The sequence below is a fragment of the Lolium rigidum genome, chromosome 7 (genome assembly GCF_022539505.1).
Source record: "Lolium rigidum isolate FL_2022 chromosome 7, APGP_CSIRO_Lrig_0.1, whole genome shotgun sequence".
In the NCBI taxonomy this organism is placed as follows: Eukaryota; Viridiplantae; Streptophyta; class Magnoliopsida; order Poales; family Poaceae; genus Lolium; species Lolium rigidum.
This window is the reverse complement of record NC_061514.1, coordinates 131,767,264-131,793,589: the sequence shown is the minus strand read 5'-3', so window position 1 is coordinate 131,793,589 and position 26,326 is coordinate 131,767,264. Positions and strand designations below refer to the sequence as shown.

Sequence of the window (26,326 nt, the reverse complement as noted above, 5' to 3'; positions counted from 1 at the left end):
CTACTTTCCGTTCCTCTAGGCCTCGCAATGGTGACCACAGTGAGACGGCGAGAATGGAGCCAAGGCCATGGTGGCGCGTGCTGGTGGACGGTAGGTTGGGTGGGGCACTTTGAATCATTCGTGTTGGTGTTGTTGGGGGTTGGGAGAAATCCTTGTCGGCTCGTCCGGCACCGACGCAGTGACGCCTGCGGGTGCCATCTTGCCTTCCTGGAGGGCGTCGAGTGTACCCCCTCCCCCCTTCTCCGCGTATCGGGGGAAACCCTAGGACTAGTCCGGGCAGCAACGGTGTCGTTGTCGCTTTCCTTGTTGAAGGTGTTGCTTTTGTACGTGGCGATTCGGTGTGCTAGGAGCATGGTGGGACTTCTCCGGAGGGCGCAACAGTGACAGGTCATCTTCGATTTTCGTCGATCTGCCGATGTCGGCATTTGTTTCTCTTATATTTCTTTCTTTTCTGTTGGGTTTGGTTATGCCGTGACTCCAATATGTTCGTTGTACTATATGGTTGCTACATTAATATAGCAGGACGAAAGATTATTCCGAGGAACCATACATACATAACCACATATAGTTTTCTAATTTATAAAAGCTTAACATCAACATTTCACAAGGCAACACTATAGTATAAGTTATTTATTAAGGATCACCAGCACTAGAGATATTATCTTTTAATTCAGAAGAGGAACCAGGTTGCAGTTCACCATCACAACAAACAAAAAGCAACTTTTTTTTTCTTAAGAAGATAATCTCGGTCCTTAAACTAATAGGACGATAAAATAGCATGCTAAAGCTGTAACACTTTAGCATGATATAGCATGATCGATGTTTCTTATATAGTGCCATAGGGAGCAAAAGCGCTAAAATTTAGCGTGGAATATATACATATGCTAACCTTGGTCATCATGCTGGCGACGCGCGCGGACTAGCAGAAAGGATCAATCGAGATCGGACCCCGGCGCAGGTCAAATGGTTCTTAATCCCGGCGCACCACCGGTGCGCATATTACAAGAGAAACGCTGCTGATGATACTACCAGTAATTAGCGAGATTTTATGTGATACGCACGCGTCGCTCCACGACGGGGCCGATCGCCGTCGTTCGTACTGGCAAAAATCCTCGGAAAGGACCGGGGGTGGAGGAAGAAAAGGGAAAAAGGAGAAATGGAGAGCAGAGGAGAGGAGGTGGAGAGCGAGAGATTCCCCGACAGCAAAATCTAGAGGGGAAAAGCATTCCTTCCCCCGTGCCCCACGAGCTGGCCACCGCGGCACCGCCGGCGGGACCCACCGGCCGGCGCCTCCTCTCTATCTCTCTCTCCCCCACGCTCGCGGTCACCACTTCCCTGAAGAAGAGGAGAGCCTTCATCACTCGGCTGCAGGTGCACCGGGTCATCAAATGCTTGTCCTCCTCCCCAGACCTTCCACCTCCTTCTTCTTCCCGGCTGCTTAAAAAGGTAGCCGCGGTGACCTCACTTCGGTGCAACAACAACCTGCGGTCACAATTCTAGCATCTTACCATCAGTAGGAGGTCAGGAGGAGCTTCCGCTGCTGGACTGGTTCTTTTCTTCCTTCGGCAAGAGAGAAGAGAGGAGAGATGGAAGGAGGAGGAGGCGTGGAGGAGGGGGTGATGAGGGTGCTGCTGGTGGACGACTCACCGGTGGACAGGAAGGTGGTGCAGCTCGTGCTCGGCAGCAACACCTTCGCCGGCTCCTTCCACGGTCAGTCTCAGTCTCAGTCTCAGCCAGCCCCCTCCTTCCTCCATTCATTCCATCTTTCTTCCATGGCTACCGGCCGTTCAGTTTCCCTTTTGCTCCCTGCCCGCCTATGCTGCGATTCCCCTTTCACGTTTCTTGCTCTGTTTGCTCGTCCCGTTTCTTTGCTTCCCGTCTTCCGAATAGCATGTCTGCCCTGTTTTTCGTCACATCATTTTCCTCTTGCCTTCTCATTGCTGTCTCTTCTTGCGTGCTTCCATCACCATGATACTGAATTCTTTCCAGAACCTGAACGTCATCTTTATTGTTTTCATTCCAGTTACCGCCGTCGACAGCGCCAAGAAGGCCATGGAGTTCCTCGGCCTCAAGGACGGCAAGGTAAAAAGAAAAAAACTTAACCCGCCCTTTCATGAGCTTTCTTTCCATGGGATCCCCCCTCGCATTCAGCACACAGCAATCATCAAACCGCAAAGCAAGACTTGCTAGGAGTATTACTTCTTTTCATATTTTTGCTTCGCCATTGGCGGCACCACGGCGGTGCGCGCCACTTGTCGGTGGCACGCCGGCCGGCCGCCGTACCGTACGGGGTGGGCTCGCGCATGCGCGCGTGAGGGTTTTGTGTTCTTGGCATTGGGAGGAGCACAGAAAAGGTCGCCACTTTTTCATGGGGAGAAAGGGATAAAAACTTGCCATGTTTACAGCGGCCTGCCCCGGCTGTCTGCTCTGCTAGCTACATGACACCAAACCTCTAGTTTAAAGCATGGTTAGAAAAGGCTGTTCCTTGGATTAGGCCCTTAGGGTAACTAACTTAAATAAACTAGCATCACCAACTAACCCGTGGTGTTTGTTTGCAGGAGCAGGCCATCGACATGGTGCTCACCGACTACTGCATGCCCGAGATGAACGGCTACGACCTCCTCAAAGCCATCAAGGTACATGTCGCTCGCTGCATCATCTTTTTTCACATACATGGCTCCTGCTCCTGCAATTTGTTTTTCCAATTCAAATAATGTCTGTGGATATTTTTTCAGGCGATGAGTTCCCTAAAGCCGATCCCGGTGATCGTCATGTCGTCGGAGAACGAGCCCCAGAGGATCAGCAGGTGAGCATTTGCCCTTTCCCCTTTCATTCACATTTGAGTACCCATTTCTGTGCAAAGTTGATGCGGCTGTACGAGAGCAAACAAAAGGCTGTGTCTTTGCTGTAACAGTAGGCGGTAGTACACCATCATTCATTCATGGGGTTAAAAGCCGGTTAAAAACACGGATTCGCGACCACGGTGCTTTGCTTCAGTAAATACTCTTGTCAGTCAGTTCATTATGCTGCCTGTACTTATCCTCACAATTATGGCCGCCGCTTCAGTAAATCGTTCCCAGTGAAAGCTTTGTTTGAACGAGTGGTAGTACTACTCTAATGGAGATCTCGCTTTTCCATGCGCATTCATTGTGTCTTCGTAATATTCTGAACGTACTATAGAATCCTGCAGCTGATACCTTGTGATAGTAACCGGTTTAACCTTTTGCTTGGGAGCAGATGCCTGAAAGCCGGTGCTGAAGATTACATCGTGAAGCCTCTCCAGACCAAGGACGTGCCGCGCCTGAGGAGCTGCTCAAACGCGAAACCGAAGGACAATACTGTGAGCAACAGGAAGCTGCCTGCAGACCATATCGTCGTCGACGGCGCGTCGTCGCCAGGGCGGCGAGCGCACATCACCGAGATCGCCATGGCACGTCACCGCTCCTGCCACAGTTCATATCGAAACGTCATCTAACCATCCGATGTTCAAGAACTCATCGTCTTTCTCTTGCTGTTTTGCCTTTTCAGATTCTGCATTCGTCAAGTGCTGGGCTCTCGCACTACTTCCCGTTCCTCTTCAAGTTCATCCTGCTGGTCTACACCATCCTGTGCCTGGGCGAGCTCCTGCACAGATGGTCCAACGGCTCCTTCCTCTCCATGTGGTGATGGTGCTGCAGTGCATTCCAACGACATGCCGCAGCTCAGCAAGGAGTTGTAGCTTCTGCAGTGAGCAGTGAACACCCCAGGTGTTCAACAACCATGGATAGAGAGCTTTTAGGTAGAATTTGTTTGGTTTGAGATGATGCTAACCGGGCTTTGGTTCTTGGCCTTCGGCTGATGAGTGACTTGAGGAAGAACCCCCTGTACTGTATCCTTGTACAAAACGCACAATGAGGCAGGCAGTATCTCATGTCCCTTTTGGCTTGGATCTTGGCCGATCTGATGATGTGACATTCAGGGATCTTTTCTTCGCCTTTCGCTTGGCTGACGCCGACTTCTCACCTGTTTCATAGTAGTAGTCCAGATCAGATCTCGTGAGAAAATAACAGCACAAGTTGACCTTAAAGTAGCATCAGATACTTCTTCTGATGGAAAAAATGAAAATGCAGACACTATTAGAAGGTTCGCCTCAAAGTTTCCTAGTCGTAATTGCGCTTATACAGTAGTTCAGACAGCGAAGTTGCATCATACAACGGATGTTTCCTTTCAGACACGACCTTTCAAATGGACGACTTCAGATTAAAATATTTGCTATTTAAAATGAAGCAGAATATTTGCTATTTACATGCCTAGTAATGTACAAAGGTGGGGGATCCGAGTCTTTGATATCACAATATCGCCTCCTGGGGCAAGGGATCACCCGTATTCCTATTGCTACTTCATTCGTGCAGTAGGGTCATATGCATAGCTGCACTTCACTGTTCTACATTTCATCATCTTGTTGAGCTGCAAATTCCTTCATTATGTCTTCCTTGTATGGACCTGAATCGCGCAGGACATTGATGACATGCTTAACCTGATACAAACGCAAAAAGACAAGCATTAGTTGTAACTGTGGGCAATGGCACCAAGTAGAAAAACACCTTTTGGAGAATAAAAGGATTCTATAAAACTGGAGTGGCATAAAAATCAGCTTTCTCTAATATTTGTCCCTATATTCAAAAGCGTGGACTTAGCAAAGAGAAAGTAAATCCTGCAAAGGTATGGAGATAAAAGTAAAGAAGTGTTTATTAGAAAACATGGAATAACTCATGACATCATGAAATGGAGGTAGTCAGTACTGGTTAATACATTTCTAAGATGGAAATCCTAAAATATTTATTAGTTCATTTCTCCCTTTGCGCGTGAGTGACAAGTTGGAAAATAAATGACAAGAGTCAGCACAGAGCGTCAATATTATTTTTTGTGGGAATTCATATTTAGACAAATGTTATCATTTCAATGAATTCTAGTTAGTATATTAACAATCATCTTTTTTAAGTGCGCAACAAAGCATGCTCGTTATGCATGTGATAACATGGTAGACGAGGAGTGGCTAGACTGTTCGGCCTTTCTTAGTCACAGCATTGAGGCTGATTGTACAAACATTATGATGAATTAATAAAGAGTGTGGGTTCCCTCAAAAAAAAACAAGGCATGCACTCCTTCGCAGTAGCACTAGCCATTATCATTTAGCATTTAGCTTCAAAAGGTGAGGATCATGAACAAAAACAATAAATTCCTTGGCCATGTGTACATAACTCAGCGCACAATGTGAGAGAGGGAGTAAAATGCAAAACTGTGGGCCAGAGAACTATATTAGCTTTAATTGTGATGTATGCTCTACACAGTGCAAACTTGAGCACTCAATCTGCAAACTAACATGAGGTCATTGTTAAGAGTGTGTATATATGAGTATAAGGACCTAGAGCTATGTATGACATATATGCGCACTCCTATCAGCCATAAACACTTGAGTAGTAGTCTTTGGCTATGAGTTTGGTTTTCGGATGACAACATCACACTAAGTAATTGCAGACTATGCATGCAAATGGGTGAGTAGCAATTGTGGATGCAATATATCCTAAGAAGGCACATTAGAGAAGATCCATATGATGCACATATTGAAGCGAACAAAAATAGATGGCCCATCCACATTTAAAAGAATATACTTTTGAATAATCCTTAGAAATTGATTGAATATTCATGTGGAATACCTGAGCTGTCTCATGTACAAGAAAATTTCCTATAGCTGTCGCAAAACCAGGTTCTAAGAAGTAGTGGCAGCTGTATGTGGTCACTGGGAGGTAACCACGCTGGATCTTGTGCTCTCCCTGAGCACCTGCTTCCACCTTACTCAGGTTTAGTTCTATTGCTGCTTCAATTGCCTGAATACATAAATATTCTATAAGGACCATATGACCATATTGTTCAGAGTACCACTCATATATAATATGATTATTACAAATACAAGATACTTGTGAATTCAAACGGCTGATTCTTATGCACAGATGAGATGCATAAGTGCAATTAATGGATAATTGGATAGCCCACCATTTTTGCAGAATGGTCGAGTCAGGATGTCCAATAAAAGTTGGGAACAGTATTGTAGTGATGCATTGGTTCTCATTTAGTACAATACATATTCTTGTGCAAAGATGTGTCAATTACCTGGTAATAGCAAGCTTCAAAATGCAAATTGGGGAAATGAACATCTGGTAGGCATCCCCATAAGCGGCCATATAATGTATCGCCTCCAATAAGATTAAGAGCTCCAGCGACTAGTTTATCATCATGTTCAGCAACAATAAGCATTATCTTGTCACCCATCTTTTCTCCCAAAAGGTGAAAGAACTCCCGTGTCAAGTACGCTCTGCCCCAGCTGCAAACAGAAATATCCTTTAAGTGAAAAAATCACTGCACAACAAATTATATGCAAGTACCCCAGATTCAAATAGAAACTATGGGAGAATTCTATCAAAGTACAAAGGATATTCAACTTTGTGATCATTCTTGTTGTTGATAAAGATCAAAAGATGTGTTACTCAGTTAGCAAAGTTTGGTTTAATATAATGTCAAATAGAACAGACAACTATTTCAAGAAGCCCTTGTGATGTTTTTAGGACAGAACCACTTGGGAATTGTTTATTATGAAAAAATACGGAAAGTAAGTTACAAGGGAAGAGTGTTATTGGACCGAACTGATTATCAGTTGTGTTGCGGTAGAATTTATAGAAGGTGTCCCAGTGGCTGCTCTGCAATGCGAGGGAAAATCATTATAAATTAATAATATATGTAATTATTTTGTAAATACACTTAAAAGCACCTCAGATAGAAAGGAGGCTGAGAAGGTATTAATGAAAGTATATGATGATGTCAAGAAAACTAATATCGAGTGCAAATAAGCAGTTGACCATTGTAAGTACCTTTATTTCATCTCCGCGGAGCCGCTTCATTATTAAGTTCTGGGCAGGAATCTGGAAAGTGGGACAAAAAATATATGTTATTTACACCCAAGATTGAAACCAGGGGATCCAAAACAAAGGCAAACCTTTTTGCGTTCTTGTCTGATATTCTTCCGTTTGGGCTGCTTCAAATCCATCAAAAAATCGTCAAAACTGAAGGGGTGGGACAAAAAGATATCAGTTTATATTGATATATCATAATCACGTAATCAATAGCATGTCAGCTCATAAAATTTTCAAAATAAGCACATGAGGGCAATGGCTCCATCATAAAGTCCACAAGGTATAATGTTTACGCTTTTCAAATGGCAATTTCTGTTTCTGGCTATGGTCAACAAGATTAGATGTAATAGGTTCTCTTCTCTACAATTATCTATCCAAATAAACTCCACCACTAAAAGGAAACAAAAAGGTATATCAAGTTATAACCAACCTGGCACCATGATATGTTAAGGTGTGGAAGATTATTGTAAGGTAAATCCTGGAGTTTGCGTTATTCTGATTAAAATTATAGGTACCACCAGTATGCGAGCTTGTTTGTGCTGTAAATATGTCTACCAGTCCGTTCTTATGACACAAAGAAAGCCTTGACTTATAGTCTTATATGGTCAGAAATGCACTTTAAAGAATTATAATCCACAAGTACTATAGATCCCATGTTAGCATACCTTTTGTAGTTCCGGTTTCTCCAATGGTATTGCAACCCAATTCTTTGCAACAACCCCCTATCCTTCAACTTGCTGAATTCACCTTCTGATGGGAAAGTTATATGCAGTGATGACGCGTTCAGCTGAAATGCACCAGAAAGCAATAAGTTTGTCAATTCGTTCAGTAGATCTGAAGGCTGTCCACCTATTTAATTGTCACAGAAACAATCAATGAAACCAAGAATGGATAGGCAACTTACATGCTATTATTACATCGTGACAACACTCAAATCTAAAGAGGTCAGACTATAAAACTTTAGTACTTTTCACATTAACTTAGCGCTGTTACATGATTCAATAAAGATGTATCATCAATTTGAAAACATTAGCTGCAAGCGGACAACAGAATTCTTCTAATTCAGTGAAATAAACTTGGTGCCCTGTAGGGGTGTGCAAAATTTAAACCGGTTGAAACCGTTTCAAACAGGTTAGTGGGAGTAGTTCATTTCCTTTCACAAATTAAATATTCACTTCCACTTTAGTGCACAAAAAATTAATTAAGCTAAAACCGGTCAAACCGTGTTTGCCCACCTGTACTGCTAGTACTAAAAACAGTACCAACATACAGTAGCATTATTCGGTAGCCAAGAGATTGTTCACTTAACAAAATATTGCTAGTACTCTGATTTCAATACCTTGGTAGCCAAATTCTTCAAGGCTTTTACTAAAGCATCAAAAACTTGAACCCGGTAGGATGTATCTCGAAGTAATATTCTTTGACCAGTTACTGGAGTAAAAGGCACACAAGACTGCAACTTTGGATAATATTCAAGTCCATAACTGTAGTAAGCTTCTGCCCATGACTGATCAAATACAAACTCGCCCCTAGAATGGCTGAAATGCATATTGCAAATGTTCAGCCAATAAACAAGATGAAGAGAAGTTTACAGCAAGTAGGCAAACAGTAGATGATATTTTGTTAATTATATTAAACCTTTTAAGGTAAAGCGGAACAACACCCACAATATCTTCGTTCCCGTCCCGTGCAACAATATGCAGAGGTAGCCACCCCGTTTCCTGAAATCAGTCCAGAACATGACGTTTTCAAGGAGGGTCATGATTATTTTAATTGTAGCACCTGTGCTTATTGGTACAGAACAAGGGTTGGTGCTAATACTAGGTATTGAAATATCTGGAAGTACATTAACATGGATAAAATGAACCATGCATTAAGTATAAAGTCTGATTACGGAGGCAAGGAATCAAGAAATGGTGTTTTATGTGCTCACCTTCACTGCAGAACCTGATTCTTCTAAGCTTGAGAGAAATGCATGGGTAAGGAAAGGATTTAGCTTTTCAGGCTCAGCTGAGTCAACTGCACAGGCATCCCACTCTGCTGGAGGTATGTCCATGATAGAAGAAACAACAGAAATTGATACCTCGTGTGGCTTCATGTCCACCTAAAATCAAGAAAATGGTTAAGAAAGCCATGAATCAGGAGCACAAGTCCTGGAAAAGAAATTCACATAAGAAACACAAAACACCTCTGATTCTGACCCTGTGAGAGTGTACGATTCAGCAGATGGGATCAATTCACGAGTCCTCGCAAGTTTATCTCCCTTAATCCACCCAAAAAGTGCAGTGACTTTTAACCGTGAGGCCAAGCTTGGGGAACCCAACTTGGAAGGTGAGTACTCCTACAAATCATTGTGGATGGAAAGAATAATCAATGGCCTGAGAACAGAATTTGGCACGAGATAAGAAACATTACGCAGAAAACACAAAAATGAAGTTACACAGATTCCAGAATGGATATCATTTGTAGACACGGGCAGGAAGTTAGTGTAATGACAGATTTGAGTGTATATATGATTCATTTCTCCCATATTTATCGAATAATGTGGTCTATGGGTTTCATCTAGATACTTAATTGCACGAACCGGCACAGCGTGATCGAAAAACGACTGGCACTGGTCTTAAGCTTACCAAGATACTAATAAGATGTATGTACTACGCTACAGAACTAGAAAAAGATAATGTGAAATATAGCTTAGTTATATGTCAAATTAATTCATTTTGATGCTTCCATTTATCGGGGGCAGTAGTGGATAGAGTAGGTTGCTGCTATGCTCATAGAATTGTATGGTCGCACTTGTCAGGGTTAAGCCGAGGAAGGCTAGAAAAGGAGTGAGTAGACGACCACTAGCTCAAATCTTACAAAAGACATTACATCGGTGTGTGCTCTACGTATTAATTCTTACAGGCCAAATCATACCAACCTCAACCCTAAACCTAATGCTGCACGTCAAGTGGAGCCAATTCTAGGGTTCCGTCCTCCTCGCCGGCGATACCGCTGGTCCGCTCCGCCTCCGGTGGCCTTGGGGCCTTGGAGGAGTGGTGGACCACGGTCCCTCGTCGGCGGGGAGTTTCTGTTCTTAATTTAGTTTGCTTTTCAGTCTCTTTTTTTGGGATGGTGAGGCGGCGGCTACATCCTGAAGTCAGAATAAGGTCCTCCCCGCCCTATCCTCGCTCCGGTGGTGCATCTAGCGCTGTCGGAGGGCGCGTGGAGTTGTGTGCCCGTCGGATCTGCTGGGATCCGGTCGGTTTTCATGTTTGTTGGTGTGGTTTCATGATAGTCTCTTCCGATTTACGGTTGTCATCATTGGCGATGGTTGCTGCTCTGGTGCGCTGGTCCTTTGGGACCTTAGCACGACGACTTCCCGTCTGTCTACTACAACAAGCTCTACTACGACAAGCTTTGCCTGACTCCGGCGATGGAGGGGCGAGGACAGCGGCGCGCCTTCGGCTCGTGCTAGTGTTTGTAGTCGTCGCTAGGTGGTCCGAATACCAATTTGTAATTTTCTTTACTTTTTGGATTATTTGTACTACTGTTGATTATTAATAGATCGGTGGATTTCTCGCAAAAAAAAAAAGTGGAGCCAATTCATTTTCTGGAAAAAAAGAAGTGGAGCCAATTCATGGGCAAAGAATTCCCCTAAATACTTCTATTTCGCCTACAGTACGGCAGTCAAACTCCGGAGCGCTGGCTAGACTAGCTGATGGATTCCACAATCCACAAATCGAAGTGCAGGGTTCATCCATCAAAGCGCAGCAGGTAAGGGCTACAATTTCAACCGACGGAGGAGGGGCACGACATGAACGAGAGTGAGCACTCACGTGACGACGGAGACGGTGGCCAGGGCCGGAGGCCAGGAACGTGGGGGACGTGAGCCTCGTCGCCACCGCCGGCGAGGCCATGGCTGTCTAGCGCCTGCCTCCGAGACCTCGGTGCCCCGTGCAGAGTGGAGAATTTCGGGGAGGGGCCGAGGCCGAGCAGTGGGGACTGACACCTGGGACCCAGCACACAAGGCTATGGCCAGGCCGCATCAACGGCATCAACAGACCTTGTCGTGAAAACAGCAGCCACGTGGCAAATTCTGGAACGATGAATCGCTTCTTCACATTTTATCTTCTCTTCTTTTCCTTCTCTTTAACTTGTTTTTTTTTTGTAAACCATACTACTCGGCAAGTTTGACAGAAATAACCCTTTTAGACGAAAGAATGCACAAAATGACCTCCTGACAAAATTATTTCACTCCACTTACTCTTTTGTATGTGACCAACGTGAAAAGGCACACTACTTTTTATATATACGGTGTGTTCGGTTGGTGTCACCAAGTGAAACGTAATGGGATGGTTCCGCACCTAGATCTCATTCCGGTGTTCATTTGGAAAATGGAACGAACCGAGGTGGTTCATCAAAAGAGATCTCCCGAACGCACTCATTCCTCAAAATTTATGGAATCTCCCTATTTCTCTATGCTAAAGTCATCCACACTCACTCAACTTCTCTATTATCTCATAACTTTATTCTGCTAAACGCACCCTATGCATGCTCACATATTGTATTCCCGCGAATCCGTTACATTTCACTCTCCAACCGAAGACAAAAACGAGACCAACCCACTCCATATTTTAGCTCAAACTGAACACAAAAATGGAACCAACCTATTTTTTCGAAATGGAACCATGACATTACATTCCACTTTGTTCCAGTGGCGTAGACACATTGTGGTCTGTGTGATCAATTGTGTGATCAATTGACGATATGTGTTTTGGTATAAAAATAGTACAAAAATATTTAAAATAGGTCAAAACACATGTGGTTGACATCACAAATTTAAAATGACAACAGAGAATTTAAGTCCTGGTTCCGCCACTGCTTTGTTCTCAAACCGAACACACCTATAGTATTTGTCCAATGTTGATATAACAATACGGTGGCTCAGCTGGATGAAGCTTTTGCTGGTGAATCCTAGGTCGTGAGTTCAATCCCCACACCACCTGATTTTATTTTTAATTTTAAGAATTGTGCTTTATATTATTGTACTCCCTCTATTCCATCTATAGTTTTTTGGCACGGAAATTAGCGCAAGAGTATATTTTACACAAGACCCCTAGCTGAACGATTGGAGATCAACATAAAATTTGGAAAATCCATATCTTACTAACTTACTATGACAAATTTGGGACCTGAACGATTTGGGAGCTGAACGGGGAGGGGGTAATTGAAAAAAAGTTAAGCTACAACCTTATATTGTGAAACAAATGCCAAAAATCTATAGGCGCTATAGAAAGAAACGGAGGGAGTAGTACGTTCCAATAAAATAAAGGAACTCAAGATCTAGAATTCGGCAACAAAGATTTTATCCAACTGAGCTACCATAATAACCGTAGATAAACACTATATATAAATAGTAGCGTGTCACCTTTGATTTAGGCGTCACATATGTCTTCCACGTTGGCAGTTGCAGGCCGTGCACACCACGTAGGCAAGATGTATGGCGCCGGTCGCATAGGCGTCACATAAAAGAGTTAGTGGAGTGAAATAGTTTCGCCGGGAGGTAATTTCGTGCATTCTTTCATCCAATGGGTTATTTTCTATCAAAATCGCCCTTACTACTCCGTACTTTTTTTCATGGAACTGAGAGCTTTATTGATTAATTAAACAAAGTTTCAATCCCAGTTTCCTCTGCCATTTCTTGTACGGAGTAGTTTTAATTTATTTTTCTTCTAATAACTTGCATGATGCATGTACAGTTGGATATCAAGGGCTAAATAACAAACAAAAAAGTGCATTATAATTGGAAGATAAGGACTGTCAATGCAATGTTTTATGAAGCCAAAGAAAGGAAAAAAAAATGCACAACAGAAACTCTGAGGCATTCGTACCATAGAGAACCACAAATCATGTTCCAGCACTAAGCAAAATATATTACAACGTGACCATATTGTCATTATGTACAGTTTGCATCTCTCCTTACGTGGCTACAACATAATATTAACATCTGTATAAATTTGTTACATGCAAGATACATGAACAATGAATAGCCAAATCTCTATTATTTTGTTTTGCTGGCAGAGCATATTTCACAGATATTTTTTGCCAAACTAATACAACTTGATCTAATGGTTCAGTCTTCCCAGGGTTCAGCGGCGGCGGAATTTAGGACGAACATTGAAGACACCAGGCCTCAGCTCATCAAATCGATACCCATTTTCAATAAGGAAGCCCCTAACTGCGGCAGGCAGTGAAGCCTGTCCTTTGCTGTGCTTGCCAATCCCTGTAAAACGCAAAGCAAACAAGTTCTCACTAAGTTCAGTGTTGCTCTTACCAAAGGAACAGCTAAAAAGAGTAGTGTGCCAAAGACGGCGGTAATAAGAAACTATGAAGATAAACTGCAAGGCTTGATAAATACAAAAAGAATAGAGAGGCATATATTACCTGTGATCACCTCTAACACAGACTGTCTAGGACGAAGAAGCACCACCACCTTATCTGCAGGAACCTCATCTGAGCCAGCAATTGTGGGTTCTGACTTATCAAATTCATCAGTTGAAGCTGGACTATTTCCTGGTGGCTGGAACTCTAACATGTGCAGATGCCTCTCCAGTGCAGCTACAGCCTCTGATGCATGTAGACCATGCATGTCAATCTTCCAGATCCCGTTGTTTCTGTTCCTGAGGTGAAATATTTCTTCTGCTGCCTTATTATTTAACTTTTCAGCAGCGGACCGCTCTTCTTGAGCTTGGAGGGAGAGCTCCTTGGCAGCAGCATGATCACCTCTCAGAAATGCATTACTGGCAGCCTGAGAATGCCTTGTGGCAGCCCTATACCAAAAGGAAACACAATGGGTCAGTTACACAGAAAAAAAACTAAACCTACTTTGGTCATATCATTGAATCTCTTATCATTAGATGATATACACATCGTTTAGTAGTAACACATTAACTTTACATATGTGTTATATCTAAGTTTTAACCAATGAATTTTCAAGAAAGTTAACTCTTCCTTCTCTAAATCAACTAAGATGCTGCGGACATCTACGACAACCATCATGATCATGCAAGATATAAATTACAAAGGTAAGCCTGTACAGAAAGTCTGCACTCATTACACCTACATTTGTCTTAGTACGCAGGAATGCACTCATTGCCCATGAGATCTTACTTAAGATGCCAATGCATACTAAGTGGAAGAAGTTAGGTTTGATCTGTAATTTTATTTGAATTAGACTTTTTTTTATCGTACTATTTGAATTAGACTGATATGCATATAACCTAGTTAAAGCCATACCATGAACAGGAATTTGGAGTATACCTCATAATCTTCAGTGCATCTTTCCGGTGGTTTAAGTAATCATCATCAAACTCTTCCAATTCAGGTTCCAGGGGTATAGAGACAACAGTTTGCAATGGTAACAACTTCGATTCATTTGGATATTTACTCTCCGCTGTAGCATTTTCCGACGCTAAACCGTGTGCTTTATTCATCTCAAAAGCAGGCTGACAAGTTGTTCTACCCTCTTCTGGTAACAAATCAGGAGAGACCATAGCTTTCAACAAAACAGATGCTTGGCCTACATCATTATTCACACCGGCCAATACATCCTCAATTAAATTACTGTCGGCCCAACTATGAGCATCCTTCAGGAGCTTAATATTGTCAGATGCAGAGTTTACACCAAAGTTTGTTTTCTGTGTGTGGTCCATCAAATGCTTATTTCTCTTGTCATTACTAACAGCTGCACATTCAACAGGGGGGCGAATCACTGATGCAAAAGGCTTTGCCTTTGGCATATTATTACTTTCTGCAACTGAGCTGCTAGCCAAACTGGAGCCCCTCGAACTCGCGAGAGCAGGAAATTTGTTGGCATCAACAACTTCCCCTCCATCAGCTGTGCCGCGCAACCTGCGATCGAAAGCAGCCCACCCAGAATTGGAGATCTTTTGCCTATGCATGTTTACAGTTGACAGTCTTCTTCTAATGGTCTTATTTTAGCTCAAAAATAGATAAGACCCCAATGCTCGCCGAAAGGATGCTGGGTTGCCTTTGCTTTACTTCCTTGAATCAATCAAGAATTGCTCCAAACCTTTGATATAATGTGGGCAAAGATGTCAAATCACTTAATCTAATGCATTCTTTTAATATAAGACATTTCATAAGTGGGGAAAAGTGGAATAGAACACATCTCTACTAACAGATAGATAAATCAAACCCAACATTTTTAAAATTTCATAACAAGGTCTTTCGGAGCCCAATATGTTTTTCTGCATTAGATCATACTAGTATCAAAAGTAGCAAAAGTAGTAGTGCACTAGTTGTAATTTAAACTTTGACTTGAATGTGTGGGAATTAGCCCAACATTTATTTCAAAAGGGCTGATGCTTATCTAGTAACACTGAGCCAGCTTTATAGTAGAAATAAATAAGATAGTGATGTATGCGTGCGTGTTTGTTGACTAAGGCACAAAACTGTCACACTGCAGAATACATGAAACCACTGTCATGTACATAAAATTTGAGTTATAAGTATAATCGTGAAGTTATTTTCAGTTGATATTGCCTGTTTCCAGTGCTTTATTGATCGAAAATTTAGGCCCCAATTGGAACGAAGTAATTTCATAAGGAATTGGGGAAAAGTCCCGCTGAATGGGTCCACATTTATTGTGATGATACCTACTTCCTAACAACTACAACACTGCAGCAACTACGGCCGTCCTGAAGCTTCTGCTGATATGTAGAGTCGTTCTTTATCAATTTGGAGCTCTCCTTTTTCACAGCAATTCACGAACAAGTAGATAACAGACAAATAAATCTACTGCGCACATTTTTTTCACTGGATCCACTTGTCCGACTGTCCAACTCTTACAATTTATCCCAAATAACCCACGCTCAGAGATTTACCAGCCCTCCCAACAGAATTTACACAAACAGCACAGACAATCAAGCTTCAACCGAGCACAACTTAAGACAGCCTAATCTTTACCCATCATTCAAAATTTCAAACAAAACTGATATACCCGTATGGCCGTATGCACGTACGTACCTTTGCAGAGTCTGTTATTTTGAGGCGTTGACCCACAGCTCCCTGAACCACGGCGTGGAGGGGGTCGCTGGAAAGGGCAGGCCGAAGGGGCGTAGGGATGCACTGCTCTTCAATTCGTTCTTGCTGGTTTTTGCGGCGGTTCTTCCGAAATCCATCAACTGCTGCGGCGGCGGCGGTGTGGTCGGGGGGAGGATTCCGGCGAGCAAACGTGCGAGACTCTTTCTTTTCTCTGTCTGTCCGCGCGGTCGCGAAGGGGAACAAATTCGTGGGTAGGAGGCGAAGGCCGTTATTATATGGCCGTCGCAGGCTGGTAGGTAGGTGGCGTATTCCGACACGGACGGTGGGCATAAAAAGCGCGTGCCAGCAGCGTTCCTGAGGTAAGTTCGTGCTGGACTCGGTCTCCGTTTCTGTTACCCGCAAGGCCGCAAGTTTTCTATTTCCTCGAGGGCCCGTTCCCGGTCAGCCTGCTGGGCCTAGGTGTTATGGGCCGGGCTGTTCAGGCTGGCCGATCCAGGCCGGGCTGCACCTACCTTGCAGCGAGTGTATGTATGTCCACTCGAAAAAAAAAATGCAGCGAGTGTATGTTAATCTGTCTCTTTTCTTCAGCCACCTGACGATGACGTACCTGGAGATCCGGCAGAAGGGCTTCTCATTGTTAAACAGTATATAATAGGTACAGTACACATGCAAATCTTTATTGATTTATATGTAAGGAAATCGAAACAAGCAGCAAAGTGAGTTAACTGCACAAAGATATCATCGACAGCGAGCCAGTGGAACACAAGATCTTACTCTGATTCCTTCTGCTTGTGGTGTTTCATCAGCCAGACTAACACCGGTAGCAGAGGTCTAATCAGGTTTGCTAAAGTAGATGACAGTGCTGACATTCCCAATGCCAGAAACTGCTAACAAGACTTCCAGAGTAAACCTGTCATCAAGGAGCAAAGTTTATTCTTTCAGGACCTTGGTCACATTGGGCTCCTTAGTCTATTAGTTTGACTCGAGAGATATTATACTTCGTAGCTTGTCGCATAAGAGTTGTACTAGGAACAGTGAGAACTATGAAGAAAATAATGCCACTGTCTGATATGATGCCCATGACAATTTTACTGGTTTAGCAAAAATTAATATCGGGTTTCGGAAAGGTTGATCTGTAAGGCGTGCAGGATTTAGGTACAGGTATTAAGCACAAGGACCAGCCAAATGAAGAAGCACGCTTTCTCATCACGGCTCACACCCAAAGAAATACATAGTTGAGCCTCTTCTGGAGCTAAAGTAAATCAGCATGAACCCTTGTCTTATATTAGTTCAGTATCATAATTAAAATACTAACAAGATGTCAAAAACAAACAGCATGTTATGATGACAGGCATGAATAAACTGAGATGTTACTGAACCTGGTTTTGTAGAAAACCAAAAAGAGAGTTCCAATGGAGATAGCACATAATTTAATTGCCTCCTGCTTCAGTTACAAGATGCATGCTGTGATCCGGTGGATGGCAGCATGTTACTTATTTACCTCAAATCTGCCAGTAGGATGAATTTGTCAGTATAATTAAGCACCAATGGATACAAATTTAGAAAGTTCATACACGGTTCAACTACACAGAGATGTCACGAGACAAATGGGAATGCACAAAATGCATATCAAGTAATGTGCTTAGGTAACTGCTTATTTGCATACTTTAGGAAAATAAATACAGTACTATGGATGGCAAACAAGCTATCAAAGACACGATTGGCAATAAAAATCCAGATTCAAGATTCTGCAACCTGTGACCACTTTGATTACACCAATGTTGAAACCCATAACTGAATATTATGTGCATGCATCTTTCATTTGCTGGAACAGACTTCCTAACATAAAAGACCTACCTTTGTGTTTAACATTACTGGCTATATACAAGTGCCTGGCTGCATCCTGCAGGTTTCTTCATATCCTTGGACGTCAACAGTTTCCTGACATACTCAACACCATCCCATTTCTCATCAGCTGCATAGATGTTTGAAACGCTAATATAGTTCCCCATGTCCCCACCCTCCATGGCAAACAACTGATCAGCTGCGAGCTGGCCGATTCTGACCTCTCCATGGACATTGCACGCACCTAGCAGAGAGCCCCATGCATTGGCATTGGCCAAGTGAGGGGGAATATCCAACGCAAAACTGTATGCATCTTGGAGACGCCCACCACGGGCAAGAAGATCAACCATGCATGTGTAGTTCTCTGCTGTCGGTTCGAATCTGTAATTCTCTCTGGCGAACTTGAAAATCTTGATTCCTGCATCAACAAGCCCAGCATGACTGCAGGCTGACAGCAGAGCAGTTAGAACTACATGGTCTGGTTTGATGTCAAGTGTAAGCATATCAGAAAACAGCTCTACTGCCTCTTCTGCCATTCCATGCATTGCATAACCTCCTATCATGGCAGTGAATGTGACAATGTCCTTGTTAGGGCTGATTTGAAATAGGTTGAATGCATTGGCTATATTCCCGCACTTCGAGTACGCGTCAAGAAGAGATCCTTCAAGATGAATGTCTTCTAGGGATGCTCTGAGCATGTAGCCATGGCATTCTCTCACAAGTTGTACTGAACTCAACTGGATGCAAGCTAGGAGAATATTTGTAATGCTGACAGCATCAGGACACTGCAACTGATGAAACAGACTGAAAGCTTGGTCACACATGTTATTACGTGCATACAACTGGATCATGAGATTCCATGTTGTCTGATCTTTCTCAGACATCTGGTGGAAAATCATCTCAGCTTCCTCTACGCTGTTATTTTTCAGGTAGCAGGAAATCATGGTATTGTCTGTTACAATGTTCCGACCTGCAAGGTTTCTGAAAAGCATATCCGCATCCTGCGTGTGGCCACACTTTGCGTATGCATCAATAATAGCGTTTGCAACAGAAATATCACCAATATAACCAACTCGCAAGGAACATCCATGAGCTTCCCGAACCATCTTAATCCCACAGGAGGCACTCACACGGATAACATTCAAGATCGTGATCGAGTCCCAACGAGTTACCTTGCAGCACATTGCACTGAAGAGCCTGACGAACTCCTGAATATGGTGTCCTCTGTTAGCACAGGCTGATAGAATTGCATTCCATGATACAGAATCCTTGTCCAAAATATCGTGAAAGGAATTAAGTGCCTCATCAAGCATGTCACACTGGCTATAAAAAGTAACAAGAGCATTCATCAAGGATGTTTCCCGACGAAGTGCTGGACGTCGAAAAATATAGCCATGAACCCCCATCCCTCCTCTCACATCACCTACTTGAGCACAAGCAGTGAGCAGGCTGATGAATGAAACTGAATCCGGGGCCATCCCTGTAGACAGAAGCCTACGGAACAGGCCTAGCACCCTGGAGTGGTACCCGTTCATCGCATACCCAGCCATCATTGTGTTCCACGTAACTATATCTCTTGAACCCATACTTGTGAATATTGATTCCACGACCCCCATTTCACACACCTTGGAATAGTGGGCCATCAGCGCGTTGCAAACAGATACGTCCGTGTGTAAGCCAGACCGGAACACGAAACCGTGTACCTCTTTGCCGTAGTGCCTGCCGCGCTCCATGAATGAGCATACGGGGAGAATATTAGCCACCGTTGAATAATTCGGAAGGCAGCCCTCCGAGATCATCTGGCCGAATAGCGCGAGCGCTTCCTCGAACGACCCGTTCTCGGAGTATCCCGCGATGACCGAATTCCATGAAACAACATCCTTGCAGCGAATTGAAGAGAACGCGTTTCGGACATCACCCGTGATTCCGCTTCCGCCGCCGCATTTTGCATACATGGATACTAATGCATTCCCACAGAGAGTATCAGACTCCAGCCCGGTCTTTACGACGTAGCCATGGACAGTCCTCCCGGCGCTTAAATGTCTTAGCTTTGCGCACACCGGAATGACGACAGCCACCGTCACCGCGGTCGGCATGCTCTCGTCCGCGCCGCAAGCAACCATGGACCGGAAGAGGCTGAAGACGGAGTCAGACAGCCCGGCGCGGGAGGACCCGGTGATGAGGATGTTCCAGCACACGGCGTCGGGGCAGCTCATTTCGTCGAACACCAGGCGGGCGTCGGCCAGAGCCCCGCGCCTCGCGTACATGTCCATGACCGCCTTGGCCACCGCCGCGCCCGCGGCGTGCCCGGCCCTGACGGCGAACCCGTGGAGGCAACTCCCCAGGGCGCCGCGGTCCGGGAGGGACGAGGCGGACTTGATCGCCGCGGCGAGCGCGAGCCTGTCGGGGCGGAGGCTCTGTCGGAGCATGCCGCGGAGGAGGGAGGCGGACCCGGCGTGGTCCCCGCTCGCGGTGCGCGCCCTGAGCAGCGCGCTGCACTGGCTGCGGTCCGGCGCGGGCGCCGCGTCGAACAGGTTGTGGGCGTCGCCGGCGTGGAGGTGGAGGTGGAGACGGTTGCGGCGGAGAGCGGCATGGGCGAGACGGGAAGATGTTGGTGGAGAGCAGCATCCGGGTTTGCCCAGTCTTGCGAGGAGGAGCATAGGAGAGTAGCTCGGCGGGAAGGTGGAGTGAGGGTACAGTAGGGCGTGGGCATTGGAGACTCGTTGTATCCTTGGATGGCTTGCTGCAGCGAAGAGACGTAGGCACGGGCCGCGGGCCCGCAGTCACGCTCCCTGGGATACCTGGCCATTTTCCAGGCCGGGCCGGGCTTCGGACCGGACCAAAAAAGCCCGAAGCTGAATGTCTAGACCTGAGTCTGGCCCGGCCCGACCGTCGGGCCGAGAATAGACCCAAACACAGCCGCAGCCTGATAAGGCCTAACCCGGCCCGTCCTTCGGTAAAATGCAAATTCCTTTGGCCCGAGGCTCGGTCCTGCTCGACCGTCACGCATCCGGGCCGGGCTGCCCATGCCTAGGTCTACTAGGAAGGGATGAAACGGGACCGACAGGAGACAAACTGGGGTTCCGCAGATAACGCGGAATGCGCGGGCATCGTGGACGCTTCCCGTGAACGCGAAGTGTTGTGGCCCACCGAGATGCAAATTTGGGTTGTTTGGTTATTTACCATCCCATCTGGTTGGTCTCGGGTGCACCTATACACCGCGCGTTCCGGCGCCAAAAGACGACACTGCATGCATTGATGCGCATCGTGGGTCGGCCCACCTTCTTCTTCCTCAATAGTACCCCGCCTCCGCCATCACCCAGGCCGCCTGCTACTGACACTCGCGGCCGATGGTGCGAGCACGGCCTCGCCGCCTGCCCTCCTCGATCCGTCTCCCACCGCCGGTCCACCACCACCCGAACTCCCTCTAAATCCCTCTGACTCCTGACCTCCAACTCTAGCGAACCCCCTCGCCATAAACCCGAAGATCTCATTGTCGGCGAGCTCTCCGCGTCCCACCCCATCCGGACCCTAACCCTAAGATTTACTACCTCCATCCCAAAGCTTAAGGCTTATATTATTTTTAAAAAGTCAAATTATGTCAAGTTTGATTAAGTTTTTTTACCAAAAATCATTAACATGCAAAATATAAAATCAATATCATTAGATAGATGATGAAATATATTTTCGTGTGGTATCTAAAAAGTATTATATTTGTTGATATATTCTTCTAAATATTTGGTCAAACTTTATTTGGTTTGACTTTTCAAAAAAAATATAAGCCTTAAATTTTGGGATGGAGGTAGTATTCCTCACCTTCAATGGCGACGTAGCAGCTAGCCGTGTCGTCCCTAACGTCGGTGAGGTTGACTATCATTGCATCGTCGGGTGGTGATTCATGTAAAATGCATACATAAACTTTGTCCTTTATCATATTGAATTTCCACATATTTGCAACATATATGATGATAATACCATGTTTTACATTGATTTATGGGGATTTATCAATTGTCCCCTTTATTTGGCTTATGACACTGCAGAACAGGAAAATCCTGGTTTGTGTATTTTTCACTTTCAGAGATCTATACGGAGTCAAATTGACCTGGGATTTTTGGAGCGTCACTTTTTCATCGGGAGAAGCACCCTGGGCCCTGGAAGCACATCTGGAGAGGCCTGGGGGCCGAAAGAGGCCAGGTGGCGCGCCCAGTAAGTTAGGGCGCAACACCGCCCCCTCTTTCAGCCGTCGATCGTTCGATTGCCCTGATTCTTTCGCGAACCGACTTATTTTCCCCTAAAAACGACTATATATATGAGCCCGAAGAGTTCTCGGGAGGAGAGCGCCGCACAAACACAGAAACACGAAAACGGAGGCTGATGTAGAGAAGAATGGAGGGGGGAACTCCACAGGGATCACCGCCGGAGGGATCTCAACCTTCTCCAACGTCTTCATCATCATCACCATGTTTCTTAGGCGAGCGACTGAGACGAGAACTTTCAATTGTGTCGTTTTGGTAAAATCCCAGGGCTCTTTCTGATTTTATTAAATACTTCTATGGTGTATGATAATAGAAAGTCAAGATCTCACTCCAAGAGGGAGTAGTCCCCCTCTAGACTACGGGTTTGTGATAGCAGCTTGATCTACTTCTCTCATGTTCTTTACAGTTCTTAGTGCCATATGAGTTGCCTATCATGATTATGGTCATATTTGTAATACCTATGTGGTGGATCCTTATTCTATGATATATTTTTATGAGATCCGATCGTATTATATTGTGAGATGTATTGATAGATGCATATTATGTACCTCATTCTTAAGTATTTATTCTGATCAAACATATGTGCAAGAGCGTGTGTGGGGTGATGCGTGTATTAGATGGAGTAGCATGGTTTTAGTGATTGAGTAGTGATAATATGTTCAAGATCTATTATGATTTTGCCATTCTTTGCTACCTCACTAGCGATAAAGTGAATGCATGTGCTATGTTCATCACGTGACAGTAGTGGTGATCATGTTTGTTCAAGGTAGCATATTTGATATTCAAACTTTATGTCAAAGTACTTTTTTTTTTGCGGGGAAACACTCGAGATTTTATTCCATGAACATGTCAAAGTACTTATTGCTATGCTCTGTTAATTCTTAATATAAGATTGATGAAGTTTCAAGAAATCTGTGAAGATCTGTGAAGGAAAAAAAAAAGCTTCATTGAACATATACAATTTCAAAACAACTGATTTGTATACCTTGTAAATTGGTCGAACTCGTTATGATGAAGAACCGGTAATAAGATGACCTCAGCTATATCTATACTCTTTATTGAGTGTTATTAAATCACAACTGAAAACTCGTGCTGAATATTTAGATGGTTGTTGTCTTCAACCATGAGGAAACATGGTTCACCCAAGTCCAAACTGATGGAGAAGGACAGGCAACTTGTAAGGTAGTAGATCAGTCATGACGGAGGGAGTGTTCGAAAGGAATGAGTTGGGCACGGAGCTTGGAAGAGGGAGCGCGTCAAGGAAGCACGGGCGGTACGGGAACACACCCTCGACGCGGCTATCAAGCAATGCTACATCGCCAAGGAACCGCAGCTTGGAGGTGACGAGATCGTACGCCACCACCAGGGACGATGCGGTGAGGAAGAAGATCACCTCTTTGCTCGGGTGGAACCCAAGGATCGCGATACTGCTCCACGGCGTGAGGCCGGGCCTGTAACCGAGAGCCTCCAGCCGCTCCTCGTCCGGCTCGGGGTCGAGCACGCCTCCTCTATCCATGGCCTCGTCCCAGCTGTTGCACGCGCCTGCTTCTGCTTGCCCTGGCCACCTCCAGCGATGGCTGCACGCGAGTTGCTGAATGGCCAGCGCGTACAGGTGCGGTTCGAGGTCCTTGTCGTGCGTCGGCGTCCACTCCAGCTGGTCCTCCGTCGGTTCGCGCAGCCGCCATACCCTGACGCGACACTTGTTCACGCTCGCGTACCGCAAGACGCCCCCCGTCTCGGGGTCGGGGCTCAAGAAGATGGAGCCCCTGGGCATGACGCCGATTGCTGCCCCGGTGGCGACGCTGGGGAGCTCGACCATGTCGTACGTGCCCTCCGAGCAGCGCAGCGCCAACAGGACATGACTGTCACTCTGCACGTAGAGCGAGCCGCGCCGGTATGCCGCCGACCGCCAGGTCCGCGCCCGCACTTCCGGCGACGTCACCCTGTCATAGAGGTGGCCCGGGGAACAGCGCCCCGCCGCGAACACCCGGCGCGTCCACCGGCCGTCCTCGGACGAGAACACCAGCACCGGGACAGCCTTCTCGTCCCGTTCCTTCTTCGTGACGAGAAGCTGCTTGTGCGGCAGCTCTCCACCCGATCCCGGTACGAGCATGCCCAGTACCACCATCGCGCTGCGTAACGGGACCTTCGGGGCCGGTGCCGCCGGGAGGAGGAACACCTGGTAGTGCGGCGAGACGGCCGGGTCGAAGGCGAGGAAGAGGCCGTCCTGGTGGCGGGGCAACTCCGTCGGAGGGCGCGGCAGGCGGGCCCACCGCTTCGTGGCCGGGTTGCACACGAACCCAGCGCTGCCCTGGAAGCAGAGCACGAGGCCGTTGCAGCTGTCTCGGACGGCGGCACGGGAGCTGCTAAACGGGAGGTGCGGGCGCAGGAAGTCGAGCTTGTCGACCTCGGGAGGTCGCCGCAGCTGGGTAGATGGCGGAGACAGGAACAGGGGGCCGGAATCCAAAAAGTGGACGGTGTTGGCGAAGAAGCCGGGGAAGAAGGCGTCGCGAGAGAGGGCGCGGGGGAGGAGGAGGAGGCCGTGGGCGTCGACCAGCGCGCGCCATGCCTTGCACACGCACCGGCACCTGCCGATGGCGCGGGCGCCGCCGAGGCCGCTGAGGATCTCGAGGAGGATGTCGTCGGGGAGGATCGTACTGCGCTCCGCCTCCATGGGAACCCGCCGCGCGCGCGCGCCGTGTTTCGCAAGTTTGTCGCGCAACGTGTGTCGATTAGACAAGGTGCTTGCGTTTATAGCGTGTTTGGCAAGAGTAGGGAAGGGGATTGGGAGTTTAACGCCTCTTCCCTATCCCCATCTCAATTACCAGGGTCCCCCTAGGTAAGAGATTTGTGGGAGTTTAACAAGTGAATTCCCTTTCCACTTCCCTCCTTAATTCCCATTTCATCCAACCAATCAAGGGATTAAAAGTCACCATACCATAAACTCCCATTCCCTCCCTCTAATTCCCACGAACCAAACAGGTTGTTAAGTACGAAACGGGGTATCCGATTATACGCGAACTCTGCTGCCGGAGTTTGCCTACCATCATGCAACCGAGCTCTTATTCCATCATTTTTTTTTTTCAAACCGAGCTCTTACTCCCCAACCAACAGAGACGCCGCGGCCTCCAGGAAAAAACCCTAGAAACCGAACCGGACCGGCCGACCGGTGGACGGCTGAGCGGTGGAGCTGGGGCTTCGCCAAGATTCGTGCGTGGCGAGAATTCGACGGCCACGGATCTGACTTGAAGCCAATTCCAATTTCATCTAGCTGAAAATTAGGATCGGTGGAGAAAAATGCTACATGACACAGTTATTGTTTTTATGTTAAACACATCGCCCAATTGTATTTTTATTAGGTACCATTATAATTTTGGTCATATTTGTTAAAACACACAACATGGGCCAACAACGAACAGTTTGGCCCATTATTTTCAAAACTGGTCATAGCATGGTCATCCGAGCCAAAAGTGCCAAACTCTCCTTATTTGGTCGTGCGGTGTGATCTGGCAAATGTGACACCGAATTTTAATGGTACATGGAAAATACACAATTGAGCGTTGTGTTTCGGCATACAACTAGAAAATGAGGGCCTCTTCGTTTTGGCCTTCACGTCAATGAAGATGGCAGCGTATACAATAATTGATGTTCAACTCCTCCTTCCATGAGAAGATCTTTTTCCCGACGTTAATGGTGATATTGGAAGCTAAATTTCTCTAGGATAATTCTTTAGAACTTCGATCGATTTTGGACTTTGTCTCATCATTGTCGCGAGGAGTATTGTGCTTCTAGTATTTTGTCTCAGTTGTTATGTTCTCAACAATGGTGATTCGTATTCTCAACTCCACGCTATGTCGACCAAGCTATTCAGCTAATTTTCTCTAGAATATTGTAGTTGTACTCTTGCTGATATTGCTTGCTCTAGGATATTGTAGTTGGTACTCTTGCTGATATTGCTTGATTAATTTAATGGTTGCACGTATGCAGGTAGCCTTGGCATTTTGGAAGAAGAAATGATTTGAAGACATCGAAAATTTGCTCATTTTTGTACATATTAGATAGCCAATTTAAATATATGTGGATTTGATTGTAAAAAAAAGAACTATGATGTCATCCAGTTTCGGGAAGGTGCAGTTGTGACTGGATTATTGGACCTAGAAGTTAGACCGTTAGGAACAAGTTTAAAAATGTTCCTCATACATTTGTTGAATCCCAAGTAAATTCGAA

At 45.6% G+C, this 26,326-nt stretch overlaps 4 protein-coding genes across 4 annotated transcripts; 1 reads left to right on the top strand and 3 right to left on the bottom strand.

Annotated features, from left to right (window-relative positions):
• The first annotated feature begins 1,322 nt into the window (after window positions 1-1,322).
• Window positions 1,323-3,940, top strand: LOC124679071 (two-component response regulator ORR1-like). The gene is made up of 6 exons (XM_047214897.1): window positions 1,323-1,710; window positions 2,024-2,082; window positions 2,559-2,636; window positions 2,736-2,806; window positions 3,238-3,430; window positions 3,529-3,940. The coding sequence occupies exons 1-6, from the start codon at window positions 1,587-1,589 to the stop codon at window positions 3,664-3,666; spliced, it is 663 nt and encodes a 220-aa protein (XP_047070853.1). The 5' UTR covers window positions 1,323-1,586; the 3' UTR covers window positions 3,667-3,940.
• Window positions 3,941-4,218: 278 nt separating this feature from the next.
• Window positions 4,219-10,869, bottom strand: LOC124679069. The gene is made up of 12 exons (XM_047214896.1): window positions 10,769-10,869; window positions 9,136-9,288; window positions 8,881-9,051; window positions 8,586-8,668; window positions 8,287-8,485; window positions 7,613-7,734; window positions 7,031-7,097; window positions 6,906-6,956; window positions 6,682-6,734; window positions 6,151-6,361; window positions 5,697-5,867; window positions 4,219-4,516 (listed from the first exon to the last, which is right to left on the bottom strand). Exons 1-12 carry the CDS (start codon window positions 10,847-10,849, stop codon window positions 4,424-4,426), a joined length of 1,455 nt encoding a protein of 484 aa, XP_047070852.1. The 5' UTR covers window positions 10,850-10,869; the 3' UTR covers window positions 4,219-4,423.
• Window positions 10,870-12,820: 1,951 nt separating this feature from the next.
• On the bottom strand, window positions 12,821-16,352 carry LOC124674175. The gene is made up of 4 exons (XM_047210213.1): window positions 15,981-16,352; window positions 14,253-15,024; window positions 13,377-13,762; window positions 12,821-13,215 (listed from the first exon to the last, which is right to left on the bottom strand). The coding sequence occupies exons 2-4, from the start codon at window positions 14,891-14,893 to the stop codon at window positions 13,082-13,084; spliced, it is 1,161 nt and encodes a 386-aa protein (XP_047066169.1). The 5' UTR covers window positions 14,894-15,024; window positions 15,981-16,352; the 3' UTR covers window positions 12,821-13,081.
• A 160-nt stretch (window positions 16,353-16,512) lies between these two features.
• LOC124674174 (putative pentatricopeptide repeat-containing protein At5g08490) lies at window positions 16,513-19,844 on the bottom strand. Its single transcript, XM_047210211.1, has 4 exons — window positions 17,856-19,844; window positions 17,378-17,506; window positions 16,773-16,908; window positions 16,513-16,605 (listed from the first exon to the last, which is right to left on the bottom strand). The coding sequence occupies exon 1, from the start codon at window positions 19,796-19,798 to the stop codon at window positions 17,870-17,872; it is 1,929 nt and encodes a 642-aa protein (XP_047066167.1). The 5' UTR covers window positions 19,799-19,844; the 3' UTR covers window positions 16,513-16,605; window positions 16,773-16,908; window positions 17,378-17,506; window positions 17,856-17,869.
• Window positions 19,845-26,326: the final 6,482 nt, after the last annotated feature.

Bases quoted from the DNA above. Each gene is read 5' to 3' on its own strand.
- LOC124674175 (XM_047210213.1), bottom strand. From the start codon at position 14,893: ATGCATAGGCAAAAGATCTCCAATTCTGGGTGGGCTGCTTTCGATCGC. The intron at 13,763-14,252 runs GTATACTCCAAA...CTTTTGGTATAG, and splicing joins GATGCACTGAAGATTATGAG to GGCTGCCACAAGGCATTCTC. The intron at 13,216-13,376 runs GTAATATATGCC...TGCGTTTTACAG, and splicing joins TGTGTTAGAGGTGATCACAG to GGATTGGCAAGCACAGCAAA.
- LOC124679071 (XM_047214897.1), top strand. From the start codon at position 1,587: ATGGAAGGAGGAGGAGGCGTGGAGGAGGGGGTGATGAGGGTGCTGCTG. The intron at 2,807-3,237 runs GTGAGCATTTGC...GCTTGGGAGCAG, and splicing joins GAGCCCCAGAGGATCAGCAG to ATGCCTGAAAGCCGGTGCTG. The intron at 3,431-3,528 runs GCACGTCACCGC...TTGCCTTTTCAG, and splicing joins ACATCACCGAGATCGCCATG to ATTCTGCATTCGTCAAGTGC.
- LOC124679069 (XM_047214896.1), bottom strand. From the start codon at position 10,849: ATGGCCTCGCCGGCGGTGGCGACGAGGCTCACGTCCCCCACGTTCCTG. The intron at 9,289-10,768 runs GTGAGTGCTCAC...AATGATTTGTAG, and splicing joins GCCACCGTCTCCGTCGTCAC to GAGTACTCACCTTCCAAGTT. The intron at 9,052-9,135 runs GTGTTTTGTGTT...TCTTGATTTTAG, and splicing joins TCACAGGGTCAGAATCAGAG to GTGGACATGAAGCCACACGA.
- LOC124674174 (XM_047210211.1), bottom strand. From the start codon at position 19,798: ATGTATGCAAAATGCGGCGGCGGAAGCGGAATCACGGGTGATGTCCGA.